The sequence below is a fragment of the Peromyscus californicus genome, unplaced genomic scaffold (assembly GCF_007827085.1).
Source record: "Peromyscus californicus insignis strain IS unplaced genomic scaffold, ASM782708v3 Scaffold_7__1_contigs__length_154581171, whole genome shotgun sequence".
Taxonomy (NCBI): Eukaryota; Metazoa; Chordata; class Mammalia; order Rodentia; family Cricetidae; genus Peromyscus; species Peromyscus californicus.
Window position 1 is genome coordinate 142,106,860 of NW_026294595.1, and position 27,122 is coordinate 142,133,981.

Consider the following 27,122-nt stretch of genomic DNA (forward strand, 5'->3'; position numbering starts at 1 on the left):
GAGGGGTGCCCCACTGAAGGTGTGGCAAGAGCAGTTGCCTATGACCCCGACGGGGACTCTAGGTGAGTCCCCAGGCCTCAGTTTCCCCATCTAACAAGTGGAGTCTGCAAATTACCACCTTAAGGAGCATGAAGTGAGTTTACCCATCCTGTCCACCCAGACTTGATGTCACCTGTGTGCACACAAGTACATGTGTCAACAAACAGCTGCCTTTTATCAAAAACGCACACACATTGCTCCGAACTTCTGGGGATAATTAAAATGTCTTTTTTTTTTTTTTTTTTTAATGGTGCTACCAACCATTGAGACACATAGTCCCTCAACCCTCCCCACCCATTAAAAGCCTTCAGTAGGCCCTATTAACCGTGTGTTCTTGCCCTCTCTCAGTTACAGGATTCCACTGCAACCCACCTAGGAGACCACACATCTTAGTGGGTCCCTCTGCCTGGTTCTCACCTACTTATGTCCCCTACATGGGAGCATAAAGCTTATAAATGAGATTGCATCAGGGCTCCTTTGTAAGTCCCTAAAGGATCGCCACCACCACCTGACTGAGCCACCATTCCCAAACCTTCCTCCAGGCTGTGAGACTGGCTTCTGGGTCTCCACCTGTTCTCCCCTCTGCCACTGGCCCACTTTGCGTTGGCCCCTCCACTTTGTGCTGGCCCCTCCCCTTTGCGCTGGCCACTCCCCTTTGTGCTGGCCACTCCCCTTTGCGCTGACCCCCTTCACCCAGCTTCTTCCTACCTCAGGATCTTTGCACTCTCTGTCTCCTCACCAGGGTCTTGGCACAGCAGGCGCCCCTCAGCCCCAGTTAGACCTCATCATTGAGGCTGCAAGCACACACACACACGCACACACACACACACACACACACACACACACACACACACACACACACACACCCATGTCCTGTCCTTGGATCTGCGCCTTCTCAGGCATAAGGAACTCATCTGCTGTGTCCCCTGCTATGTCCCGTGGGACCATTGAGGACCCAGCACAGCTGAAGGAGTTGAACTTGGCTGCACTGTTTTGACTACAGTCGTGCGGTCTGGCCTCAGGGCAAGCTCCCTGGGCTCCCCAAGCATCCTCTCTGCTAGCCTCTGACAGGCAGAGTCTAAACCCAAGCACAGAGGCTCTGGGAAGCCCGACTAGGCGACTCCTGCTCCAGGGGATGCTGGGGACCCTTCTGCAGCTAGTAGTGTCTGCTTTACCGCTCAGGTGGTGTGAGGTGCATTTGGGGTCCCACCTGAACCACCTCCCTCTCCCGTTCTGCTGTGAGCCTCTCCCATGGTGTCCTCGCCTACAGGGTACCCCCAGTTCCCTTGGCCGTGACAAGGTTGTGGGCTCACCTGAGCAGGGAGCTGTAGGCGAAGTCGAGGAGGCCTGTCTCGTGCCAGCCACTGGCTGCCTCTGTGGAGTCACCCAGCAGGACTGTGCCGAGGTTGGTGTACATGGCTTCCGTGAGCGCCTGCAGGTCTCTGTGCATCAGCATGCTGAGACCAGTGACAGAAGTTAGCTACTCGCCACTTAATGTACTCAGACAAAAGACTGTGTCAAAGGAACGGCAGTCACCACCGAGACACTGTTTCACAGTGGAGAAACTCGGGCGTGACGGACAGCATCAGGACCAGGCCACACAGCCAGGGAGTGGCAAAACTAGGGCTAAACCCTAGTCGGCCCCACTCCATGTTCCAAGCTCTTGGCCAGGGCAGTCTGTCCTTGCCTGGTGCACAAATTTGGACAAGGGACCCGCGGGCTTCCCACAGGCTTCTGGACAAGGGGGGGCCTAGGAAGCCAGCTCTTCCTCTGTGAAATCCAGCAGAGGCTGCTACTACAACAATTTCACATGGATGGGCATGAGACAAAGAGAGCCTGGGCTACCGACCTGGTCTCCTCGTGCGGACCCGAATGGCACAGTCTAGGGGAGCACGCGGCGGGAGTGAGGGAGGTATTGGGTCTCCTTCGTGCTGAGCAGAGCCGGGAAGCTGCTGCCCACAGCAAGGGTGAGAGGTCTCTACATGTAAGGCTCCATCTAAGTCACAACTGGCAGCCAGTGACTGGAGTGTCTGGGAGTGGTGCCACGTGTGGAACCTAGCGGTGGTGACAAGAACCGGCAGGTGTGGGCCAGATGGTGACTGCAGCTGCCCTTTGTTCTCAACTGTCTCTCCTGGACGGTGGCTTCAGGGTTGTGCGGCTAGTTTATGTCAACTTGACACCAGCTAGAGTTATTTGAGAGGAGGGGGCCTCAACTGAGAAAATGCCTCCACACGATCTGACTGTAGGCAAGCCTGTAGGACATTTTCTTAATCAGTGATTGATGGGGGAGGGCCCAGCCCATTGTGGGTGGTACCATCCCTGGGCTGGTGGTCCTGGGTTGTATAAGAAAGCAGGCTGAGCAAGCCACGAGGAGCAAGCCAGTAAGCAGCACCCCTCCATGGCCTCTGCATCAGCTCCTGTCTCCAGGCTCCTGCCTTGTCTGAGTTCCTGTCCTGACCTCCCTCAGTGATGAACTACAACGTGGAGACTATGCTGTGTAAGGGTAAGCCAAATAAACCCTTTCCTCCCCAAGCTGCTTCGGTCATGATGCTTCATCACAGCGATAGTAACCCTGGCTAAGACAGGGACCAAGCACAACCCACCGGAGAGGTGGGGTTGAAGCCCCGCCCAGGCCCGCCCACAGGCCCATCTCTACTCACGGCTTCATCCTGGCCTTCTCCTCGCTGGGGTTGAAATTTGGAAGCTGCAGATCAAAAATCCTCTCCATGAGGAAGATGGCATAGGGGTGGAAGTCCAGCCGTGTGCGCTGCTCCCAGACCACCGTGTCATAGGAGTGTGGGTCCAGGAGGACAGTGACGTACCTGCCTCCCACCAGCACCTGTTGGAGGAGTCAGTGGATGGGAAAGATGGCAGCACTCTGCAGTCAGGCATCTGTGGGCAGGCACCAGCCGACAGGCACCGGGCAGCAGCACTCTGCATTCAGGTGTGTGTGGGCAGGCACCAGCCGACAGGCACCGGGCAGCAGCACTCTTGTTTGTCCCACCAATCCTGTGAGCTGGGGACTGCCACTCACCCATCTAGGCTGGGAGAAGGGACACCATGCCCAAGATCTCGATGCTGAAAAGCAGCAGAGCTAAGATCAGCCAAAGTCTTCTAAAAGCAGAGGTTGTAGTCAGGCCCATAATCACAGCTACTCAAGAGGCTGAGGCAGGAGGATCCCAAGTTCAAGGCCTGACTGGATTGGGTGAGTTCAAGTCCAACCCAGGTAACTGTAAGACCCTGTTTCCAAATGAGGAGGGAGAAGGAGGCTGTGGTACGAAAATGAAAAATGGTATGGTATTTGCCTAGCATGCATGAGGTCCTGAGTTCAACCCCCAGGACCACAGAAAGGGAAAGGGTGAGCGGATGGATGAGCATTGCTGGGTAAATGCCAGCAGACTAACTGTAGACGAGTGGGTGGGTAGGTGGCTAGGGAGCAGATGAATGCAAGTGTGGGTAGGTGGATGGGTAAGCACTAGCGGTGGCTGTAGATGAGTTGGGCTGATAGAGAGAGGAAGGAGAAATGAACTGAAGAAAAAACGGATGGGTAGATGAAAAACAGGAATGCAAGAGGAATGTAAGAAAGGGGGTGTTAGGTGGAGAGCGGTCAGGACAATGGGGAACAGGACAGATCGACAAATCTGTTAGGTGAATGCATGTTAGAATGCATGTTAGAATGTTGGGGACATGGGTGACAAGATGCTAAGTAGATCAAACAAAAGCCTGAAGGATGAATGCTGGAGGACCAAGAGGTGGACTCATTCAAGAATGAGGGGTGTTTGAAAAGACAGAGAGATGATGAGTGAGCAGGTAGGTGAATGGGTGGATGTATGGATGCATAGGTGGGTGGATGGGTGCATGGATGGATGGATGAGTGGATGGGTGGATGTATGGATGCATAGGTGGGTGGGTGGGTGCATGGATGGATGGATGAGTGGAAGGGTGGATGTATGGATGCATAGGTGGGTGGGTGGGTGGATGCATGGATGCATAGATGGGTGGATGGATAGGTAGATGAATGGGTGGATAGGTGGGTGGATGCATGCATGGGTGGATAGTGGGTAGGTAGATATAGGGATGCATGGATGGTGGATGCATGCATGGGTGGATAGTGGGTAGGTAGATATAGGGATGCATGGATGGTGGATACATGGATGGGTGGATGGTGGGTAGGTAGACAGATGGATGAGTGGGTGAGTAGGTGGGCAGGTAGGTGGGTGGATGGATGGATAAAATACAAAAGTACATTTGCAGAGAGTAGACCAGAGTCAGGTGCTGAACAGATAGATGGTGAGCACTGGGCGGGCTGTGGTTGATGGAGAGAAAGGTGGGGAGATGAACGGAGAGAAGTCAGTGGAAATGGAATCTAGAGATGGATGCTGGGTGGGTGTTGAACAAGTGGAAGGATGGTGGGTGAATTCTGATAGGTAGACAGAGGCTGGAGAGCAGTTAAGAGCACTGGCTGCTCTTACAGAGGACCTGAGTTCAAATTCCAGAACCCACATGGTGACTCACAACCATCTGTTACTCCAGCTCCAGAAGATCCAATACTTTCCTCTGGTCTTTGCAGTCATCCAAACAGATGTCATAAACACACACACACACGCACACGCACGCGCGCACACACACACACACACACACATACACACACACACACACACACACACACACACACACACACAGAGATGTATACATAAATAAAAATTAATCTGAAAAAGATAGACTAGATAGACAGACAGACAGATAGACAGGTAGATGAGAGATAACAGACAGACATATTGGGTGGGTATACAGAAAGATGGATAAATGGATGGGTGGAAGTGTAATATTTAATCTTAATTCCCAATCCGGTTGCATTGAGAAGCACCTTAGACAGAAGTCCATCCCTGGGTGTGCCTGTGAGGGTGGTTCTAGAAAGCCTTAGAGCACTGCACTCTGCTGATGACGATACATGGTATGTACAGTTGGACAGACGACAGACAGTCAGCCTCCCTGATGGGTGACAGATGGATGGGTCAGTGCAGGAGTCAGCGGCCCCAGTGATAAACCAGCCACTCACCCCTTCCCTAGAGATACTCACGGTAAATATGTCGCCATGCTTCTCCTTCATCCTGGTAAGGAAGCTGGCAGCATCTCTCCCAAACTCCAAGGCATGGCCCAGCCAGGGGATGCTGCCCAGGTCCAGGGGAGGCTCGCCGGGTCGCCTGCAGAAACCACAGCACTTAGCACCACGTGATAAAGCAAGAGAGGGACAGAGAGTCCCGGCCATGGGGAAGTCAGAGGAGGTACTTGACAGACAGCTGGAGGTTTTCTTCCAAGAGAAAAGCTTCCCAGCAAGAGGAACAGCATGAGCAAAGGCCTTGGGGTTGGTGCTATGGACTCAAAGGACAGTATGGGGGCAGGTGTGCGTGGGCCAACAGAGTAAGGACAAGTATATGTAGCTGTAGCCAGAGCCAGAGAGGTTCTGGGTGAGAGCCTATGGTCATGTGGGTAGTAGGACTGTGGCTTTGTCTCTGTCTGAGGTGGGGTTCCTGAGCGGGTGTGTGCTGAGGATGACCGGCCTGGTGAAGTTCTGTAGACCTATTAGCCTCTGTGTAGAGAATGGAAAAGGTAAGGGTGGAGGCTGGGGCCCAGGCAGGGGCTACTGCGTGGGCGATTCCCTGTGGCAGGAAGCTTCCAGCACCCAGCAGAAGGGCAGAGTTCTCGGAGCCAGTCTGGGCTTGGGTCATGTCACATTTCCTCTCCTGCCCACAGGAAGAGAGCAGTGTCGGTGACAGGTTGGCAGGACACAGGCTTCATCCCTCCCTTCGATGGATCTAAACCTGAGAGTCCTCCGTGGCAAGAGCCAGGCCCATGGCCAGGGGAAGGCCAAGGATGTGGGCCGCCTCACCTGCCCACAAAGGTTATGTCTGTGCTATCCAAAGTCAGGGTTCCCTGGGAAAGAACAATGTAAGGTGCTTGCAGACCCCCGAGAAAGGCAGGATCCTACCACAGCCCACGGCAGCCACACTGTGTTTGACCCCGCCTTGGCGTGTTTGTGTGTGTGTGTGCGTGTGTGTGTGCATGTGCGAGGCCTGGAGAGGCCAGAAGAATATATCAGATCCCCGGGAACTGGAATTACAGGCAGTTGTGAGCAGTCCAAGATGGGTGCTGCGAACCTAACTAGGTCCCCGTAAGAGCAGGAGGCACCCTAACAGCTGAGCCATCTCTCTAGCGCCAGGGAGCAGTCTTTAAAACAAGCTTTCTCCCTAATGAGACAGTCCTAATGGGGAGATGGGGCTTCTCCAGGCAAAGAGATTAAAGTCAGGAAAGGAATACAAGGGTCAGTCTCTGTGGATAGCTTCCTTTTAGCTTAAAAAGAAAAAAAATACACAGTAGACAGGGACACAGGAGTCTCTGTCTTCCACATGGGCTCTGCCTATCCCCACCCCAACCGCTGTGAGCTCAGGACCAGCTACTGGCTTCAAATGCTACAACAGTAGTACTACTACAAATACTAACTACCACACAGACTCCCAGTGCCTCGCGTTCGGCTTCCATGGGAAGTCACATCTCATCTGCCACCTCCTATGGGAGGCACTGTGAGCTAAGGAGGCCCCTGGGAGGTCCCCAAGCCCCTAGAAGGTCCAGAACCACAGGATGCAGAAAGCCCAGATACCTACCTGCTAAGTAATGAATGAGTGACCGAGTGCATGCACAAATGAGTGAGTGAGTGTGCTGCAGGGTATGAGAATATGAAATAGAGATTCCGCTGTGTATGGTAAAGCTATACCTGGAAGGAACAAGGAATACTTCTGGAGGAGAAGTCAAATATCAAGGAATACTTGATGTTACTCAGCTTTTTTTTTTTTTTTTTTTTTTTTTTTTTTTTTTTTTTTTTGGTTTTTCGAGACAGGGTTTCTCTGTGTAGCTTTGCGCCTTTCCTGGGACTCACGTGGTAGCCCAGGCTGGCCTCGAACTCACAGAGATCCGCCTGGCTCTGCCTCCCGAGTGCTGGGATTAAAGGCGTGCGCCACCACCGCCCGGCTGTTACTCAGCTTTTAATATATCAGCTGTTTCCTGCTATCAATTTCTTGTGTGCTCGTATACTCCTAGGCCATAACAGCAAACAGAATAAGGTTCTCAGACCTACTGCTGATCTTAACTAGGTAACATCCCTACAGGCCTGTCTCCTAGGCCTGAGAGACAAGTGGATATGTAGATGTATAGCTTTGTTTCTTGTGCAAACGAAGCTCAGACCCTCCTTCCCCCAAAGGGCCAAATGGCATTCCAGAGCAATTGACTCAGGACAGGAAAAAAAAAAAAAGTGTTTTTTGGCATACCAGGTAAAGGAGGATTGAGGCAGAATTCCTAGCTCAGATCAGAGTCCCGGGGTCAGAGAAGAAAGCATAAGGCAGAGTTTTTGCAGATGGTAGGGATTGGGTTGGGTCAGGGGAGTAGGAAAGGAAGAAACGAGCATGGATGGAGGAACTGAGGACGAAGATGAGATTGACAGCAGAAGAGATTAGTCAGAGCTACAAGAGGACAGGAGGAGAAGGGACAGGGAGAAGCTGAGTGTGAGCACAGAACTGAAGCCACGCAGAGAGAGAACTCAGGAAGAGAAGGGACAGAGAGGAGCAATGTATAAGAATAAAAACAAAGCCGTGTAGACAGAATTTAATCTCAGAGGAATAAAGTAAACAGACAAAAGAACCCGGTGTACTTAGATTCTTTCCCCTCAGATTCCAGTGAATGAGAGAGTGAAGAAATGGGTGAGTGAATGAGTAAATGAGTGACCAGTGTATGAATGAATGACAGTGATTCAGTCAGTGAACGAAAGCCGATGAGTGTATTGTCTTAACTACCCTCTCACTATAGTTCATTCTCTCACTCACCAAACATTGACTACAAGGCAGACACTGGCCTGGATACTGGAGACAGAGCAGAGAACTGGGCAGACGGCTCCCAAACCCATCAGGGAGTGAACAAAAGACACACAGTTCAGCCACAGAGAAGAAACTGCCTAGTTAAAAGATGCATGAGCTGAAGCCCAGGCAGCGGTGGTACACACCTGGAATCCCAGCACCCGGGAGGCAGAGACTGGCAGATCTCTGTGAGTTTAAAGCTAGCCTGGTCTACAGAATGAAACAGTCTCAAATAAACAAAGGCTGGGCACGTGGCTCAGTAGTGCAGTGTATGTCTACCATTCACAAAGCTGAAGTTCAATCCCCAACACTGCAGATAAATATATATATTTGAAAATGAGCTAGACATGGTCCCAGGCCTGAAATTCCAGCATTCTAGAGGCTGAGACAGGAGAATCATGAGTTTGAGACAAGCTTTGATGAAGACTCTATTTCAAAAAAAAACCAACAACTATTCAAATGTACCAAGGATTTGAATGGGATGTTCCCCCAAAGAAGATGCCAAAATGATCAGTGGGCATTTCCCTGGTTACCAGGTAAACACAATCACAACAAGAAACTATTTTGTACCCACTCTAATGGCTGCAGTATTTTTTTTAAAGATTTATTTATTTATTTATTTATTTATTTATTTATTTATTTATTTATTATGTACACAGAAGAGGGCACCAGATCTCGTTACAGATGGTTATGAGCCACCATGTGGTTGCTGGGAATTGAACTCAGGACCTTTGGAAGAGCAGTACCGACTGCTCTTAACCTCTGAGCCATCTCTCCAGCCCCGTATTTTTTTTTTTTAAGTTAAATGGAAAACAAGAGTTTGCAAGGATGTGTAGAAACTGAAACATGCCGGGCAGTGGTGGCGCACACCTTTAATCCCAGCACTCAGGAGGCAGAGGCAGGCGCATCTCTGTGAGTTCAAGGCCAGCCTGGTCTACAGAGTGAGTTCCACGATAGCCAAGACTACACAGAGAAACCCTGTCTCAAAAAACCAAAAAATAAAATAAAATAAAAATAATAGATGGATGGACGGACGGACAGACAGAGAGACAATAAATAAATAAATAAATAAATAAATAAATAAATAAATAAGAAAGAAACTGGAACACACGGATGTATGGGGGCGCAGCTGCTTTAGAAACCAGCCTGGCAGTTCCTTAACAGTTAAGCATACTACACTATGAAGCAACTTAGCCCCAAGAAATACAAACATGTTCACACATAAGCAGGCACACCATGGCTCACGGCAGCACTGCTCATAACAGTCATGGAGCAGAAACAACTCTGCATGAGACAACTAAATGTGGTATGTCCATGCTGCAGAGTAGTATTCAGCCTTGAAGATGATGGAGCAATGGTGAACCGCAAAGGCACGGTGCTAAGAAGAAACCAGACCCAAAGTCGGGAGACCCACTGGGCTAGGTGTAGATTAGAGGTTGCCTGGGGAACAAGGAGAAGAATGATTGCCAACAGGTTCAGGGTTTCTGTTCAGGAAGAAAATGTTCTGGAATTAGCAGTGACGGCTGTCCAGCTTCACAACTATACTAAATCCCGTGTGTTACAGTTTTAAGTGGTGAATTTTATGATATGTGAATTACGTCTCATTAAATAAAAAGGATACAACAATGACCAGGACAAGTAGAAGACTGGGTGGAAGAAGATGATAGAGGATGTCCCCAGGAAAGGGCTTGAAGGGTAGAAGACTCTGGAAGGAGGGAGAAGAATCTACTGGCAGGGGGAACAGCAGGTGCAAAGGCCCTGGGTGTTGTGGAATATTATTTTAAGATGTGTTACATTCGTTTATGCTGTGGAACATTTGTTTAATGATGCAAAGATGTGTTGCATTCTTTTATGTTGCGTTTGTTTAACTCTGTGAAGCTGTGTTACTGTGCCTGTCTAAAACACCTGACTGGTCTAATAAAGAGCTGAACAGCCAATAGCAAGGCAGGAGAGGGATAGGCAGGGCTGGCAGGCAGAGAGAATACATAGGAGGAGAAATCTAGGGAAGAGAGGAAGGAGGAAGGAGCAAGAAAAGGAGGAGAGGACACCAGGGGCCAGTCACACAGCCACACTGCCACACAGCCACACAGCCACACAGCCACACAGTCACACTGCCACACAGCCACACAGCCACACAGCCACACTGCCACACAGCCACACAGCCACACAGCCACACTGCCATGCAGGGAGTGAGAAGGAAAAAAGATGCATCGAATAAAGGAAGGTAAAAGCCCAGAGGCAAAAATGTAGTTAAAGAGAAATAGGGTAATTTAAGTTAGAAAAGCTGGCTAGAAACAAGTCAAGCTAAGACCGGAAATTCATAAATAAGAATAAGTTTCTGTGTATTTATTTGGGAGCTAGGTGGTAGACCCCAAAGAGTGTAAAAAACAAACAAACAAAAAACAAAAAAAATTTGGGGTGGTAGCGTGCTGGATGGGGTTTTCAAGAGTGGTATGGCCCAAGTAGAGAATGTACAGATGTTATGTAAGTGAGGATGTTAGAGATGGCCTTGAAGACCTTGAGGGCCTGAAGGTCAAGGAGACAGTCTGGCTTCTATGCCAAATACACTGAGGATCCCAGGGGTTGAAGCAGGAGTCTCTTGGTGACCTGACTGTTTTTATATAGGGCAGGAGAGGCTGATGACTGTCCAAGAGGGAAGGCCTGGCATCAGCTCCCCCACTTCCAGAGTGAGGGGCTTTGGTTCACATCCAGCAATTCAGGGGAGCACAGGCTTCCCCCACCCTTCTCCCTCTGCCTTCTGCACCTCCATCGGGCTGTCCCTAGAGAGTGGGGGCCAGATGCGTGGGACAAGATGGCCAAGGCTGGAGAAGACTGAAGCAGACCCAGAGATGATGTTGGGGGCCACAGGAAGTGCCTCGCCCTTCAGCCCCACAGCCCTCCTGCACCGGACTGCTTCTGAGTCATTGGCAAGCCCAGCCTCTCTGGGCTCAGAGGAGACCAACAAAGCCAGCATGTCTCCACCACCAGGGGCCCCAGGAGCTGCCAGGAGCCTTCTTCCTTCCCAATCCCTTTGAAGCCCGGGGCTAGGAGGCTCTTCTGTCACGCAGGGGAACATGCCAGTAGCCAGTGTGCACCTGATCTGACCCTACCAGCCCAGGCCCAAGTCTGGGATCAATACCCAGAGAAGTGGGTTGTGCAACGGAGGCCGGAAGGCCAGTGGTTACCGCCCAGACTTGGACGCCATACTTCCTGGCTTCAAATCCCAGCTGTACTTCCTGCCAGTTTATGACTTAGCTGTTCTCTGCCTCAGTTTCCTGGTCTATAAAATGGGAAGAGCTGCATTATGAACATTGTCCATCCGACAAGGGTAAAAGGGGTGTCTAGGAGAGCACCCGACACCTGGCAGCCAGGAGCACCTGGGAAAATGACCCAGAAGCCTCCTGAGTGTCCTTTGCTGAGCCATGACTCCACTTGAGCTACCACCCAGAACATCAGCCAGTGTTGCCTTGCTGGGTAGCAGCAGCTGGTGTTCAGAGCCCAGAACTCAGTGGCTCCTCCCCTGACACTCAGTGGCTCCTCTCCTACACTATGAGGACCACAGGGTCCATTTTACAGTGGAGAAAACTGAAGTGTGGAGAGACTGAGGCCCTAGCCTGGACGTTCCCCATGAGAGTGCTGGGTTTCCATGTGGTCACCTCTAGTGAGCATTTGTATCCCCACTTTACAGATGAGGAAATAGAGTCACCTGTGATTGTCCCTGGGCCAGAGGGGCTTCTTCTTCCTCCAGGCTTTACCCTACGGTGGCGACAGGGCAGTGAACCAGGTGTTTGTTCTGGCCATGCCCTTCTTCCCACAGAGAAACCCAAGAAGGCACAGACAAAGACAGGAAGCTGGAGCCTGGGCGCCCAGCCCCTCAGGCAGACCGCAGCTCCCCTGCACTGGACCCCAAGCCAATCCAAGCCCAGGCCACATTCCAGGGTGACTCAGCCCGTGGACAGCTGGGACTAAGGAGGTTCTATTTCAGAGCCTGTGGTCTCCCAAGGCTAATTGACACTCTCACTCTTTTGAGTTGCTGCCAGGCCAGAAGTTGGGGGAGGGAAGTACTTGAGGCTTGACCCCCCCCTCCTGAGTTCCACATCCAGATACTAAGATGCCCCTTTGGCCTCTTCTGGAGTTGATCTCACCAGGTAGGGACCTCTACACTCTGATGGGTCCTCACTCACAGACCCCAGAGCCAGATCTGCCACAGCCTTTGTGAGCCAGGGAAGGGAGTCTGTGGTGGCTGTCACACCCTCTAAGGTAACCCCGACTTGAGGGTGGTGTATTCACTAGGTGGTATATTTCAAGAGAGCAGGGGACCCAGAGTTCACTCGAATTCTGGAAACCATGCCTGGAACGTAGTAGGCACTTAAAGAATATACATCACATGAAGATACCGTACACACAGTCAGACTCAGTGAGCAGGCTTGCCTCCCAGAGTTGCTGAGAGGGTCAGGAAATTAAGGCAGGTGACTGCCTGGCATGCAGTCAGGGTTCTGGAATGCCCAGCTCAGAGGCTGGCTCGATCAGCTGTGCAACGCTGGTAGGCTGTCCAGCCTTTCTGTGCAAACTTCAATTCAGAACGGAGAGAACCCTGGAAGAATTTTCTGGGAAATGGAGCAGGGCTCAGTTTTCCTCCACTGGTTGGGGAGCTGAATTTCTCTTAAATTCTCTTAACCTACTTAGCCCAGCCTTCCTCCAGAGTGCACCCACAGGCCTCCGGGGATTCCTATCTGCCACTAACACAGGCCCCCCGAAAAGTATTCCCTGTTGCTTCCCTCCTTCACTGCCTCTTAGAAAAAGCAGCTTGCAGCTGAGTGGCTGAGGCTCTGTAGGCACAAGGCTTGCCAAGCATGCATGAAGCCCTGGATTCATCCTCAGCATGAATAAACTGGGTGTGGATGTAAACCCGAGGGACCCCAGCACACAGGAGGTGGGGCAGGAGGATCAGGAGTTCAAGGTCATACTCAGGGCAAGCCTGAGATACACGAGACTCTGTCTCAAAAAAAAGAAAAAGAAGAGGGTTTTTAGATTATCCACATCCACCAAAAAAGAAAAAAAAAAAAAAGCCAAACATAACTACTTTTTGAGCGCTCCAGGCTCGGTGAAAGATTGTCTCATAAAATAAGGTAGAGAGCCATTGAGGACAACAGCATGTATCTACCTCTGGCCACACCTACCACGTTACACAAGTGCAACACACACACAAACATGTGCACACACAAGAAAGGGCCAGTGAGATGGTCAGTGGGTAAAGCCGCTTGCCGCCAAACCTGGCAACCCGAATTCACTGCCCAGAACCCACTAGTGGAAGGTAAGAAGCAACCCCCCCCCAGTTGTCCTCTGACCTCCACACATGTGCCCACAGCACACATACCCACACACATGCACACGCAAGCATAAATACACGCCATGTAAACAAATCCTCAGAGAAAGCATTGGCAGCAGCGCACAGCCTTCCCGAAGCAGGTTCTTAGTTTGAACTTTGCTTTTGAAATGGAGAAAGAGTCAAGTTTTTTATTATATGTGGTTACCCCACAACACAGCAGAGGAACCTGTGATGGATAGACCAGCCGTGTGCAACCGTAGGAGGCAGGGGCTGTGGTGAGGCTGAGGCAGGGGCTGTGGTGAGGCTTAGGGAGAGCTAGACAACCAAGTCCAGAAAAGTGTGGCTGTTTTCTCATTTCCGTATGAAGCGGAAAGACTAGATTTCTGTGTATGAAGCCCTCCACCCACTCCCACTCGGTACCGGGAGGAACTAACACTACACAGTAGAGCCATTTAGTGACCTCTGTTTTATGCTTGTCAAATCGACATCCATTTCTGCATAGAAATCCTGCCTCCCACCCAGCCCAGGCCACACCTTCCTCAATAACACAGAGGACCCCATCTAATCTCTCAGCCAAGGATCCCACTCATGAGACCTCTCTCAATGCTCCTCACCACAGCCAGCCCACATTCAGCTAGGTAAGTGGCTAGGGACTGAGCACACAGGAGCCTCGGCAAGATACCTCAGAGCACCGGTGGAGAAACTGAGTCCCGGAAAGCAAAAAGAATGTTACTGGTAACTACTTGGCAAGTGATTAGACTCAATAACCACCCCCCACACCCCCACCTTTCCCCCCAACCCCCTCTCACCCTGCACAGGAGATTCCTAACTCCATCTCCCCACCCCCAGTCATCCACACTGTCCCCAGAGAGAACAGTCACACATTAAATAAGGCTTTAAAGTCTTGTCACAGTTACAGAAATCTGCGTCTGGACGGGGACCTGCAAGTTAATAAGAATTGTTTTTCACTCAGACAGGATCGTGGAATTAAGACTCTCCCTTTTTGATGCATGTTCTGGAACATTTAGGAGCAAAACATCATAACAGCTGTAATATTCTAGACAAACACGGGGTGAAGGGGGTTCTTGGATCATTCATCTTAGGCATAGCTGAATCCTCTGTGCGTACCAAGTTTATGATGTTTAACACAGTGTGGAGCTCTGGGGACTCACATGGGGCGAGAGAGAACCCCAGTTCACGTCTGCTGTCTTTCCTATGGCCGAGTTTTGCTTATTTATACTTGAAAGAACATCACAAAACACGTGAGAACGTAAGAGTTCCAGGAAAGAGGTGGCTGTGCCTGGTCTTTGTCCTCGTTGCTAATAAGGACTCCAGGCCAAAGGCAGTCTTAGTCGACAGGTACGGAATCACACCCTGCTAAATGACTGTAATTGTGACCTGCTTCCTTAGCGCTGGGGAGTAAGTCTCATTTTCTGAAAACAAAGTTCTTATTTAAAAACAAAATTGAAGGTTTGGGTTGTTTGGGGTTTGTTTTTTTTTTTTTTTTTTTTTTTTTGTAAATGCTGGAGGGTGGACACAGTCCCCCACCCACTGGCGTAGTCTAGTTTTGCTGGGACAAGCAGGAACTTGGGGAACTGAAGGATAGATATGTCATGTACTTTCTGTGTGGCCCGTCAAACCTCAGTGGTGTGATGGGGTGGTAGAAGTCACCCCAGGTTTGGTCAGGAGAAAGGAATGGGGCAGGGTGGAGGAGAGCCTTGCGTATTTCCACCCAGACTTTGGGTCCCGCCTTTGCGCTCGCCTTCCAAAGCCTGTCTGTCTTTTCCTTCCATGGGGTTGTTTGGTTCAGAGCCGTGGATCTTATCGTCTGGGATTTTTGAGTGCTCAGATCAGCGAAGTAACGGAGGGGAAAGGAAAAGACTCATCGTTCCGGGATGGAAAATGCCTGTAGCCCAGAGTCTTAACCAGGGCAGAACTTGGGCAAGTTATGTGGCCTCTCTGAGGGAGTAACCAGAATTCCTTTAGGCAGGTGAGAGGGGTCCTACTGCCACCCCAGTGGCCAAGATCTCCCATACCCATGTCTCCCCCAAGCCGTCTCAAATACTTTCCCAGATGCTCATGTGAGAAATGTTTTTCGTTTTGTTTTTCTATAAGAAGTTGGATAGGCTGGGCAGCGGTGGTGCAAGCCTTTAATCCCAGCACTTGGAAAGCAGAGGCAAGTGGATCTCTGAGTTCGAGGCTAGCCTGGTCTACATAGCAAGATCCAGGACAGGCACCAAAACTACAAGGAAAAACCCTGTCTCAAAAAAAACAAAAAACAAAACAAACAAACAAAAAAGAAGAAGAAGAAGAAGAAGTTGGCTAGCCCACCAAGGGCCAATATTCCATAAATCTCCCCCACCTTGGAAGACTTTTAGGGAACTCTTTTGCAACTCCTCCCCTGGTTGAGACCACATCACTCCCAGAACTCCATGGCCTGGAGCAGCTGGCGACAGCCCACCATTCCCTCATTTCCTTTGCATTGATTAAAACTACACAATCGTAAAAGACTGTGAGTTCGGACCCCAGGCACTGGAGAAAAGACACAGTCATGACTTGCACTAAAAAAAACACTAAGTGGCCTTGCCCTGGCATGCTCGCTAGCCCAGTTTGGGTCATGGCACACGCTTTTCACAAAAAAGAGATTCCCTTGCCGAGGTACTTTCACAGTGTTGGTGTGTTTCTTTGTGTGACATCAAGATTATTCTCTTCCAACTATTTTAAGCTTTATCCTAGATTTCAAATCCATCTGGGAGAGAGATTGGATCCTTTCCTTTGGGGAAGACACATCCCATGGCCTGTTGCTGGGGCCCACAGGGTCTGCGGCAAATGACACTCTTTCAGATCAGTAACAATACCAGAATGAAAAGTTTCTCAGCAATTTAGGGAAGGGCCCAGGAAAATATTATAGTGAATGGACTCTGTATTTCAATACAAGAATGGAGGATTGATCTTTAAGGATTGGAATGTAAAATAATCAGGCAAAAGAAAAAAAGAAAGAAAGAGGAAAGGAAATACATTCCCCTAGATGGGAGGGGACCAACTCCTCTGGCCAGCCCAGGAGTTCCCATTCAACATCCCTTCCTTGCCCACCAAAGGAGGGACTAAACAATGCAAGAGACTTCAAAACTCTAAGTGTAACTTCCTGTCTCCCCTTTCTGGGTGTGGGATTCTCTTGTCTTTCCCTTTTCAACCCGTTCCTCAGAGCACCCAGGAGACTTTGGATCAGGTTTGGGGAAAGGGAGAGGAGATATCCATTTAGAGTGGTTAGATCCAACACTGTCTTGGACCATATGGTCCCAGGCAGCTGCTTTTTTGACTAATAAAAACACCACACACAGCTCCCAATATTTTAAATCAGGATTAACTATTTTAACAAGTTCATTTCTCAAGGACCTAAATTCCTGCCAATGCTGGCTAGAGAGACAGCTCAATGTTTGCAACACTTGTTGCTTTCAAAGGACCCAGGTTCAGTTCACAGCACCCGCAGGATGGCTCACAACCACCTGTAACTGTGGTTCCAGGAGATCCGATGCCCTCTTCTGGCCTCTATAGGCACCAGGCACATACATGGTATACAGACATACATTCAGGGAAAACACACATACACATAAAATAAAAATTAAAAAGAAAAAAATCTCTGCCAGTATGAAGAAGGTCACAGAGCAGTCCCAGGCCGTGCCATACTCAGATGTGATAGAACAACACCAAGATGACTTTTCCCAGCCCAGTCTCTTCATAGGCTTCCAGAGAAATGGTGCCCCCTACAGGCACTGGGCACACCTCCTGGGTGTTCCATTTCCTTCATGGACTCCCAGCCCAGCAACAGCATGTACCTAGGAACCCAGGGGACATCAAAACATCCAGATGCTATTGTTTGACTCCCAGTTATAATTTGTGGTGAGGCAAGGTAAGGACTCCCTGCCTCAGGTTGGGAACCACAGAATTCCTTCCTCGTTTCTTCAGTTTGCAAGTCCAGGTACACACACTGGGGGTAACTCTGCTGCTCTATCCTAAAGCTAATCTGACTCAGATGCTCATTTGAAAAAAATAAAAGGGGGTGACAGTCCATACTGAGCCTATGAAATGCATGGATCCCACAGGAACTTGCATCCCGGTGTGGGTGGGCTCACTCCTCTCAGAGCTAAGGCCATAGTAAACGAAAAGTAACCCCGAGGCTTGTTGCCATCTTGTCTGGTGACCTCATCAAAATGGAGGCAACAGTGTGACTTAGTTGTCATCTTGACTGGTGACATCAAGACGGTGAGGGCCATTAACCAACCACATGTCATGAGGGAAGATGGCGGCACCCCTAAAGCTTCCTGGTATCGCTGAGTCCTTGGAGCATCACTGCACCCCTCGAATTTCCTATACCACAGGCTTTCTGCCTCAGGCCCCAGTCCTTCTCTGGTTTTGCTGGATGTCTAATGTGGTCACAGAAATGGGAGCCTCCACCGCCAGTGAGAAGATCAACGCATTTTTATATCAAACTAAGGCAGTAATACCAGCTCACCATGGTGGATTTTTTGAATGTTTGACATATCACTTTGTATGATATTTTTCACTGGTTTTTAGAGGGGACCCAGGTTTTCCCAGTCATGTGCTTCCAGCACTCGTCAAACATCATTGAGAAATGACTGAGGCAGCCAGACCTGGGAGGCTCGTGTGAATTAACAGCATGCCAGAGCTGTGTCTTGAAATGTCCAGACGGTTGGAAACAAAAGACAGAGAGATGGTCAGTGCTAGACAAGTGGCTGCTGTTGTTAGCCTGGCTTGGGTCACGGTGCAGCCCTTTCTGGAAAAGGAACCCTGCCGGGATGCTTCTGCACTGTTCCCATGTTTCTTTGTACAACACTAAGCATCTTCTCTAACACCCAGAGATTCAAAAACCACAGTTCCATCCCAAAGTAAAGGCACTCTCAGATTGTCAGACAAGAATCAGACCAAACTGCACTGCTGAGAGGAGTGTGTCCACCCCAGGACACCGTCGTCGTTGTCATCGTCATCGTCACTTTAAACTGGGGCAGAGGACACTAAATTGCCTCACAGGCTGGGACCTTCCTGCTGGGAGAATGGCCCGAGCCCAGATGTCCTGCCTCACAAAATCCATCCACTTCCTAGCTGTCCTACCTGCTCCAGGGCACAGCACAGGTCACAGACCCCTGCAGGCAAACCGGAGCACCATATGTGAGACAGAAAGCCATCGAAACAGCCGGCAAAATGGTTCAGTGGGTAAAGGTCTTTGCCACCAAGTCTGAGGTCCTGAGTTGGCTCCTCAGGACCCACATGGTGAGAGAGCAGATGCCTGCAAGGTGTCCTCCGACCTCCACATGTGTGCTGCAGTGCACGCACACACACACACACACACACACACACACACACACACACACACACACACACCACAAATAAATAAATAAATAAAATTTGTCTAAAAAGAAAGCTCCCACAACAACCAAAAAGTCCATGGACAAAAAAGCTAAGGAAGCACCCAAGTGACCTGGACTGAAGCATGAACAGATGTCACATCTAGCATCTGGTGTGAGAAAAGAAATTCTGGAAGCTGAAACCAGACCTGACGCAGAGAGAGCGGACAGCTAAGGACACCCAGCTATGCCTTACAAGAATGGCTTTTGAATTTTCCTTCCCTCCTTTGGGGGCAGATAAGCAAACACATAGTTTTAACTTTCACCTGGAAAAGTGCCTGGAATGAGCTGACTGTTGGAAAACTCAACTCACTCGTTGTTTAAAATGTAAGGTTCTCAGTGTTTCTGGGATTTTAAGGCGCTGTAATGTAAACACACACCAGAGCGGCCCTGTAATACCAGAGCTGAGTCTGTGTAAGGGGGCCGTCGTGGAAACACTGGGGCATGTTGGGTTGGACGACTCTAGAGGGATGCAGACAGACCCTGGAAAGTTAACTGAGGAGACTGATGGGCACAGTCCGCAGTCTGAAATTCAGCTACCAGCCCTGGACCAGGGCTGGCTTGTAGATGAGACAAACATCCCACAAGAATGTCGGATGTGAGCCGCGGAGCCGGAGGGAAGTGCATAACACTTGCCTCTTCTCAGAGCTTTCAGACCAGTGTGAAATAGTGTGTATGTGTCTGGGGTCTGTTTGTTTTGTTTTGTGTTTTTTCTTTTAAATCTGGAAAGTTCCTCCCAAACTGAGCAACAGGAAAGGCCTGGAGAGGGAGGAGACTCAGGATGAGAGGGTACTTGGTTTAAGTCAAATATCTTCTGGTCCTGTGCTATTCAGATTAACTTTAAAATACCTTACACAAAGACCTACTGCCAGCTGAACTCTCCACCATAAAGAGAAGTTTCTCCAAAACGGCAGAGTCTCCAAGACACCACACTTTTTAAGGACCATGAATCTGGTTCGACCTTACCCGGTCTGTGGGACTGGTGGACCTCAGTTTCTCCTCTAGTGGGTATCTCGTGGATCATGAGAATCCCTCAGGGTCAGTGTGTCCGTAGCTGGGCCTCGAGTCCAGCCTCAGCAGTCCCACCCGGGCGGGTTCGAGCCAGAGCGAGTCTAAAGTAAGTGCGCGCGGAACACCGAGGAGGCTGCAGCGTGGGTAACAGCAACTCTGCCCCCGTCGCACACCTCCAACCTTCGGCCTCACCTGGCGTCTCTTCCCCACCCTGGCGGGTCCCGGGGACACTCACCGAGCGCGCCGGCGGCTCAGCAGCAGCAGCAGCAGCAGTAGCGCGAGCAGGAGACCGAGCAGAGCGGCCCAGGACATGGCTCGAGGGTGTGCGGCGGCAGGGTGGCAACAGGTCACCGCCACCAACACCGGACCACAGGCGCGCCAGTCCAGCCAGCCCCGGAGGCCCCCACTCGAAGGGCCCGGCTGGAAAACGTGGGATGGAGAGGGTGGAGCGGGAAGGGAGGGCTGGCCACGGCTGCTGCAGAGGGAAGGAGAGGGGATCGAGGAGGCGGGCTCCCGGAGGTGATGGGAGGGGGCGGAGAGGAGGAGACTCAACCAGAGCCACCAGGGGGGCCTTCCCGACACTTTTCCTGCAAGCCACACTTCCCAGCCCATCCCCCGCCCGCCCTGACCTGTGTTTCCGTCCCTGTGGTCTGCGCTGTGGAACTGTCCACCCCGCCAGGAACTGGGGCCACTCAGGACTGCCCCAAGCCCACAGTCCTGACTGTGGTGGGGATCGCAGGAGGGCCTGGATCCTGTGGTGGCATTCCACTAGAGAGTCAGCCCCCTAGCCTGTTTTACACACACACTCTCTCTCCAGGAGGACTAGGCTCCAGGCTTAGCTTCCAGAGCAGTTTCTTTCAAAGACCAATCAATGGTCAGGCCTCTGCTTACCTGAGAGCAGCTGACGCGTCTGTCAAGAAGGAAGACTGCAGACTTTCTCCCAGGTGTCATAAAAAGGCACCCAGGTGGAGCTGGACACCCCCCCGCCCCAGTCCTGGCACTTGTTCCCTGGACCTCCCCATTTGCCCTTACCATCCCCAAAGTTGTTACCCCAACTAGCCTTCTGGCTTCCACGCTCATTTTCTGTCATTCTCCCCACAGTATCAGGAGGATCCTACCAGAGCTGAGCCTGCTACCAGGTCTGCAGTCCCAGCACGTGTAAGGTAGAGGCAGGAAGATCAGGAGTTCAAGGCTAGCCTTGGCTACATGGTAAGTTGGAAACCGGTCTGAGCTTCATAAAACCCAGTCACACATGCACACGCACGGAACGCACGCGCACAACCTACCAGAACCTTCTTCAGAACCTTCCCTGCATGTGCCTAGACCCCACCCTGACTCCTCGTCTCTCAGAACACAGCCACATCCCTACCTGGTCCCCCAGGAACAAGCTTATCTGCTGAGCCCACCCTCACTACTAGACCTTGTCCCCTGCTCTGGTCACACTGGTATCCTTGTCCCTGCCCCAAAGAGCCAAGCTTGTTACCTGACACTCGGTCCAAAGCCCACTACCTTGGTTTCTTTGTATTCCAGGAGAAATCAGGAAAAAGAGGTTGATTGACCAAGGAGAATGGATCTATGTATGGTTTGGCCAAACCAGGGTAAGACCTAGTCTCTCTCACCACGGCTTTGGCAGTCTTAAAATTTATAGACAGCCATGAGACAGAGGTCAGAAAGTAAGGAGAGGGGTAGATTCAGCTGTAGGAGTTCTGTCAGTCCTTCCCTGGAGTGTTTTTCAGGAGGGTAACTAGGGCTTAGGTTCTCCATTACCTGGGCTGTCAGCACGGGAGTCTGTTACACATTCACAAGTCAAGCTGACCGTCCCCACCAACACTTTGTCTTTCCCTCAGTCTTGAAGGATGTGAGATGCCATGTCATCTATTGGACCGGTGAGAACATTTCTGTCCCCGTCGGAAAGAACTGCCAGGAGTCGAATACTCTGAGGAAACAGGCAGCTCAGCACGTGGGAAGAGTGCGGCTTCTGCCTCAGGTCCCAGCTGCAGTATGTTGGGCAGGTCCAGCCTGCTCTTTGCTGAGGACTCTGTGGAACAGGCTGGTTTGGCCTCTCACCCTGTATCATTTTGGGTTTTAGTTTCCTCCCTTGTCTTGGTACAGTTTCTGAACGCATTGCTGCTTAATTACCCCTCTTAGTAAGGTCTTTTCACTTGGTCTGATCTGATACTACAAGGAGGAAACAGTGGCGGCCATGGGCCAGTGCCCAAAGCCGACTTTCTTGATCAAAATTAGCATCTGAGCAGTCTAGAAGACCTAGTAGATCTTAAGCTGTTTACTTGGAATCTATTCTTATTTTAAAAAAAATGCATATATGAACTGGGTGGTGGTAGCACATGCCTTTAATCTCAGCACTGAGGAGGCAGAAGCAGGTGGATTTCTGTGAGTTTGAGGCCAGCCTGGTCTACAGAGTGAGTTCTAGGACAGGCTCCAAAGCTACACAGAGAAACCCTGTCCCAAAGACCAAAAACAAAAACAAAAATGTGTATATGTATGTTTCTGTGTATGGGTATGTGCACATGAGTGCAGTGCCTGTGGAGGCCAGAAGAGGGCATCATATCCACAGGAGCTGGAGTGAGGTGCTTGTGAGCTACCTTGCATGGATGCTGGGAACTGAACTTGGGTCTCTCAAGAGCAGTATGCTCTCCTAACCCCTGAGCCAGCCTAAATTCTTATGTTTTAAGAACACTGAGTCTTGGGTGAAAAGAATCCCTTTCTACTTCTGCATTCTGCCCTGGCCAGAGCTCTGTCTCAAGGCCCACCCAGGCCCCTTCTTTGACAAGTTGTCCAGAAGAAGCGTCTCCCTGTTTGTCCCTCTGAGGTCACCTTCAAGTTGGGTTTCCAGCGGTGGCAAGCTGATAGACTGAACTTCTGATCTAGATTAATTTCTGCTGCTGGGATAAAATACTCTGACCAATTTTAAAAAGCCACTTATGGGAGAAGGGGGCTTGCCTCCATCTGCAGTTCCAGGCACAGTCCATTATAGTGGGGAACAGCTGGTCACAACATACCCACAGTCAAGAGCAGAGAGAAACAAATTCATACATGCTCACCTGCTTGCTTTTTTTTTTTTTTTTAATTGGTGTATTGCCACGGGTGTCGGGTCCCCTGGAACCAGTGTTACGGACAGTTGTGAGCTGTCATGTGGGTTGGGATTTGAACCCGGGTCTTCTGGAAGAGCAGTCAGTGCTCTTAACCACTGAGCCATCTCTCCAGCCCAGCGTGCTGGTTTGTTGGTGCTCAGCTCTGTTTCTCCCTTTGTCTTAGAGTTTTAGTGCTGTGAAGAGATGCCGTGATGATGGCAATTCTCATAGAGGAAAACATCTAACTGGGGCTCGCTAACAGCTAAGAGGTTTAGTCATCATGGTGGGAAGCCTGGTGGGAAGCATGGTGGCACACAGGCGGACATGGTGCTGGAGAAGGAACTGAGAGTTCTCCATCCAGATCGGCAGGCATCAGGAAGAGAGAGTGAGCCACTGGGTCTGGCTTGGGCTTCTGAAAGCTCAAAGACCACCCCAATGACACACTTCCTCCAACAAGGTCACAACTACTCCAACAAGGCCACATGTCCTAATCCTTTAAAATAATGCCACTCCCTAAGCCAGTGGGGGCCATTTCCGTTCAAACCACCACACATTCTTACATAGTTCAGGACTCCCCTGCCTGGGGAATGGTGTTTGGGTCTTCCCACATCAATTAATTAAGGCGATCTCATAGACACAGCCCCAGGCTAACTGAATATAGACGCCCTTCACTGAGTCTCTTCCGGGTTGAGCAAATTGACAGAGTAATCATGACACCCTGTAATTGACCAAGGTTTGTGGTTTAGGATTGTAGCCAAAGTTTCAACAGATACAAAGTTTCAAAAAAAGAGCACCAAAACAACAGAAGAACGCTGAGGACTTCAGGGTTGCTTTAGGGCTCCTGGGGGTGATGGTGTGTGATCCTTTTAGCTATTAGAATGGCATGCTTGGGATGCGAGTACTTCGGCACGTCTAATTTATCCGTGCTCAAAAACGAAGATGATGGCCTTGCATGGTGATGCTCGCCTTTAATCTTAGCACTGGAGAGTCAGAAACAAGCGGATCTCTCTGAGTTGGAAGCCAGCCTGGTCTACAAAGAGTTCCAGGTCAGCCAAGGCTACATAGAGAGGCCTTGTCTCAAACAAACAAACAAAAAAAAACAAATCCAAAAACTGAAGATGATGGGTTAGCAAGATGCACATGATGGAAGGGGAGAAGCAAACTCCTGCAAGTTGTCCTCTGACCTTCACACACACACACACACACACACACACACACACACACACACACACGCACACACGCACGCACGCACAGACATACATACATACACACACATACACACATGCACACACATACACACACACACACGCGCGCGCGTATATGCGCGCACGCACACACACACAAACATACATACACACATACACACATGCACACACACATACACACATACACACACACACACGCACACACGCACACACACACACACACACGCATTTAAGTTTCTTGCAACCATGTAAATCAGTGGTTCTCAACTTGTGGTTCGCAACCCTTTGGTTGAACAACCTTTTCAAAGGGGTTACATATCAGATATTCTGCATATCAGATATTTACATTACAATCAACTCATAACAGTAGCAAAATGACAGTTATGAAGTAGCAACAAAGTAATTTTATGGTTGAGGGTCAGCACAGCTTGAGGAACTGTGTTAAAGGGTCGCAGGAAGGTTGAGAACCACTGATATAAATCTTTGAAACTCCTCTAGTGTTCTAAACAGCGTATTCTTTACATTGCTAGAAGAGGGTATTATCCCAGAAATCTGAAGCCCTGGATGTTTTAGATTATTTTTCTGTTGTTGTGATAAAAATGCCCCCAACCAAAACAGCTTAGGGATGTCACTCTGACTTACAGTTCAAGAGTGCAGTCCGTCTTGGTGGTCAAGACAGCAAAAGCTCAAAGCCACTGGCCACATTATCACCCACAACCAGGACATAGTGATGAATGCATGCTGCCGCTCAGTTCCCCACTCTACTTACATCCACTACAGAGTCCGGGTTTCCAGCTGGGGAATGGTGCCACCCACAGTGGGCGCGTCTTCCCACTTCAATTAATGCCACTGAGACAACTGCCCACACACTCATCCCCCAGGTGAGTCTATAATCTGGCACGCTGACGGTCAGTGTTAGCCATCTCACCAGATCTGTGCTACTACTCTTTAACTCATTGGTTTTTCTTTTTCAAAAATTTGCCTCAGAATAAGACCAAATAGAGTTAGATGTTTTGTTTTGTTTTTTTGAGACAGGGTTTCTCTGTGTAGCCCTGGCTGTCCCAGAACTCACTCTGTAGACCAGGCTGACCTCGAACACAGAGATTCACCTGTATCTGCCTCCTGAGCACTGGGATTAAAGGTGTGCACCACTGCCTGGCAGAATTAGATCTTTTGAGCCTAAGAATGCTGATATTTGGGCCAGCAAGTTGGCTCGGCTGCTAAAGGCACTTGTGGCTAAGTCTGATGAGCTGAGTTCAATCCCCAGGGTCCACTTGGAAAGGAAAAGAGGGGAGTAACTTCTGTGAGTTATTCTCTGCACTCCTCATGACACCGTGGCACACGTGCACCAGCATGCACACCTCATGACACCGTGGCACACGTGCACCATCATGCACTCCTCATGACACCATGGCACACGTGCACCATCATGCACTCCTCATGACACCATGGCACACGTGCACCAGCATGCACACCTCCCACATGCACCAGCATGCACACCTCATGACACCGTGGCACATGTGCACCAGCATGCACACCTCCCACATGCACCAGCATGCACACCTCATGACACCGTGGCACATGTGCACCAGCATGCACACCTCATGACACCGTGGCACACGTGCACCAGCATGCACACCTCATGACACCGTGGCACACGTGCACCATCATGCACTCCTCATGACACCATGGCACACGTGCACCAGCATGCACACCTCATGACACCGTGGCACACGTTCACCATCATGCACTCCTCATGACACCATGGCACACGTGCACCGGCATGCACACCTCCTACATGCACCAGCATGCACACCTCATGACACCATGGCACACGTGCACCAGCATGCACACCTCCCACATGCACCAGCATGCACACCTCATGACACTGTGGCACACGTGCACCGGCATGCACACCTCCCACATGCACTAGTAACTGATTAGATACAAATTTAAAAAAAATGGTGACTTCTGGTGCTATGTTCAAAAACAATTACAAAATTCTTTTGAATTTCACCTCACAGCTAAACTTAGCAAGTGGCCTTCTTGACAACTTCACAGATATTACTTGGCTAATTAACGTGTGTGTGGGCTCACATTCTTACTCCTGACAGACTGTCTGGCACAGGAAAAGTCTAAGGGTTTATTTGGTTTGTTGTTGTTGTTGTTTTCTGTCTCTGAATCTTTTTTGTGTGAATGTATGTGTGTGTTCGTGCACATGTGGAGGCCAGAGGACAACATCATGTGTCATTCCTTAGACAACATCTGCCCGGAATTTCACACAGTCTCTCACTTGCCTGGAACTTGTCAAGTAGTCTCAGCTGCCTGGCCAGTAAATCCCAGGGACCCCTGTCTCCACCTGTCTAGCTGGGATTATAAGCATGCCACCAAGGCCAGCTTTTTTTTTTAAGATTTTATTTTTATTTTTAATTTTGGGTGTGTGAGAGAGAGTGTATGAATTTTGCACAGGAGTGCATCCCCCAAGATGGCCAGAAGAGAACACTAGATCTCCTGGAGGTGTTACAGGCAGTTGTGAGCCACCTGAAGTGGGTGCCCAGAACCTCTCTGCAAAAGCAGTACGTACTCTTAATCACTAAGCCATCTCTCACTTACACACAAATGCATACACACATCGTATACAGAAAAAATAAAAGTATTTAATAAAAAGAACATATACATCTATGATCCTTTTTTTCTTATTCATGTGTCTGTGTCTTTGAATGTGAGTGCAGTGCCCACAGAGGCCAGAAGAGGGCACCATATTCTCTGGAGCTGGAGTTACAGAGTCCCATGTGGAAGCCAACTTGGGTCACCTGCAAGAGCTGCAATCTCTCTTAATCACTAAGCCACATCTTTTGCCCAACGTTCTTTTCTTTTAAATTATAACATGCATATGCAGCTCAGAGGACAACTTGTAGGAACTGGTTCTCCCCTTCAACCATGTGGGTCCCTGGAATTGAACTCAGGTCCTCATGATTAGGGACAAGCATCTTAACCTGATGAGTCATTTTGCCAGTCCAAACCACCTGTGATCTTGCATGGAATCCTTCCTTCCTAAAATCTCCTATTTAACAATTACAATCCTGTAAAACAAGCCCACAGCAATAACATAATAAAAA

General features: G+C 49.9%; 1 protein-coding gene across 1 annotated transcript in view; it reads right to left on the reverse strand.

Annotated features, from left to right (window-relative positions):
- Positions 1 to 20,229, reverse strand: part of Ptgis (prostaglandin I2 synthase) — a 41,827-nt gene extending 21,598 nt beyond the window's left edge. Inside the window, exons 1-4 of the mRNA XM_052725442.1 lie at positions 19,942 to 20,229; positions 5,120 to 5,243; positions 2,700 to 2,878; positions 1,353 to 1,496 (exon numbers count right to left, since the gene is read on the reverse strand). Coding sequence (XP_052581402.1) covers positions 1,353 to 1,496; positions 2,700 to 2,878; positions 5,120 to 5,243; positions 19,942 to 20,018 — 524 coding nt within the window. The 5' untranslated portion in view covers positions 20,019 to 20,229. The remainder of the gene's footprint in view (positions 1 to 1,352; positions 1,497 to 2,699; positions 2,879 to 5,119; positions 5,244 to 19,941) is intronic.
- Positions 20,230 to 27,122: the final 6,893 nt, after the last annotated feature.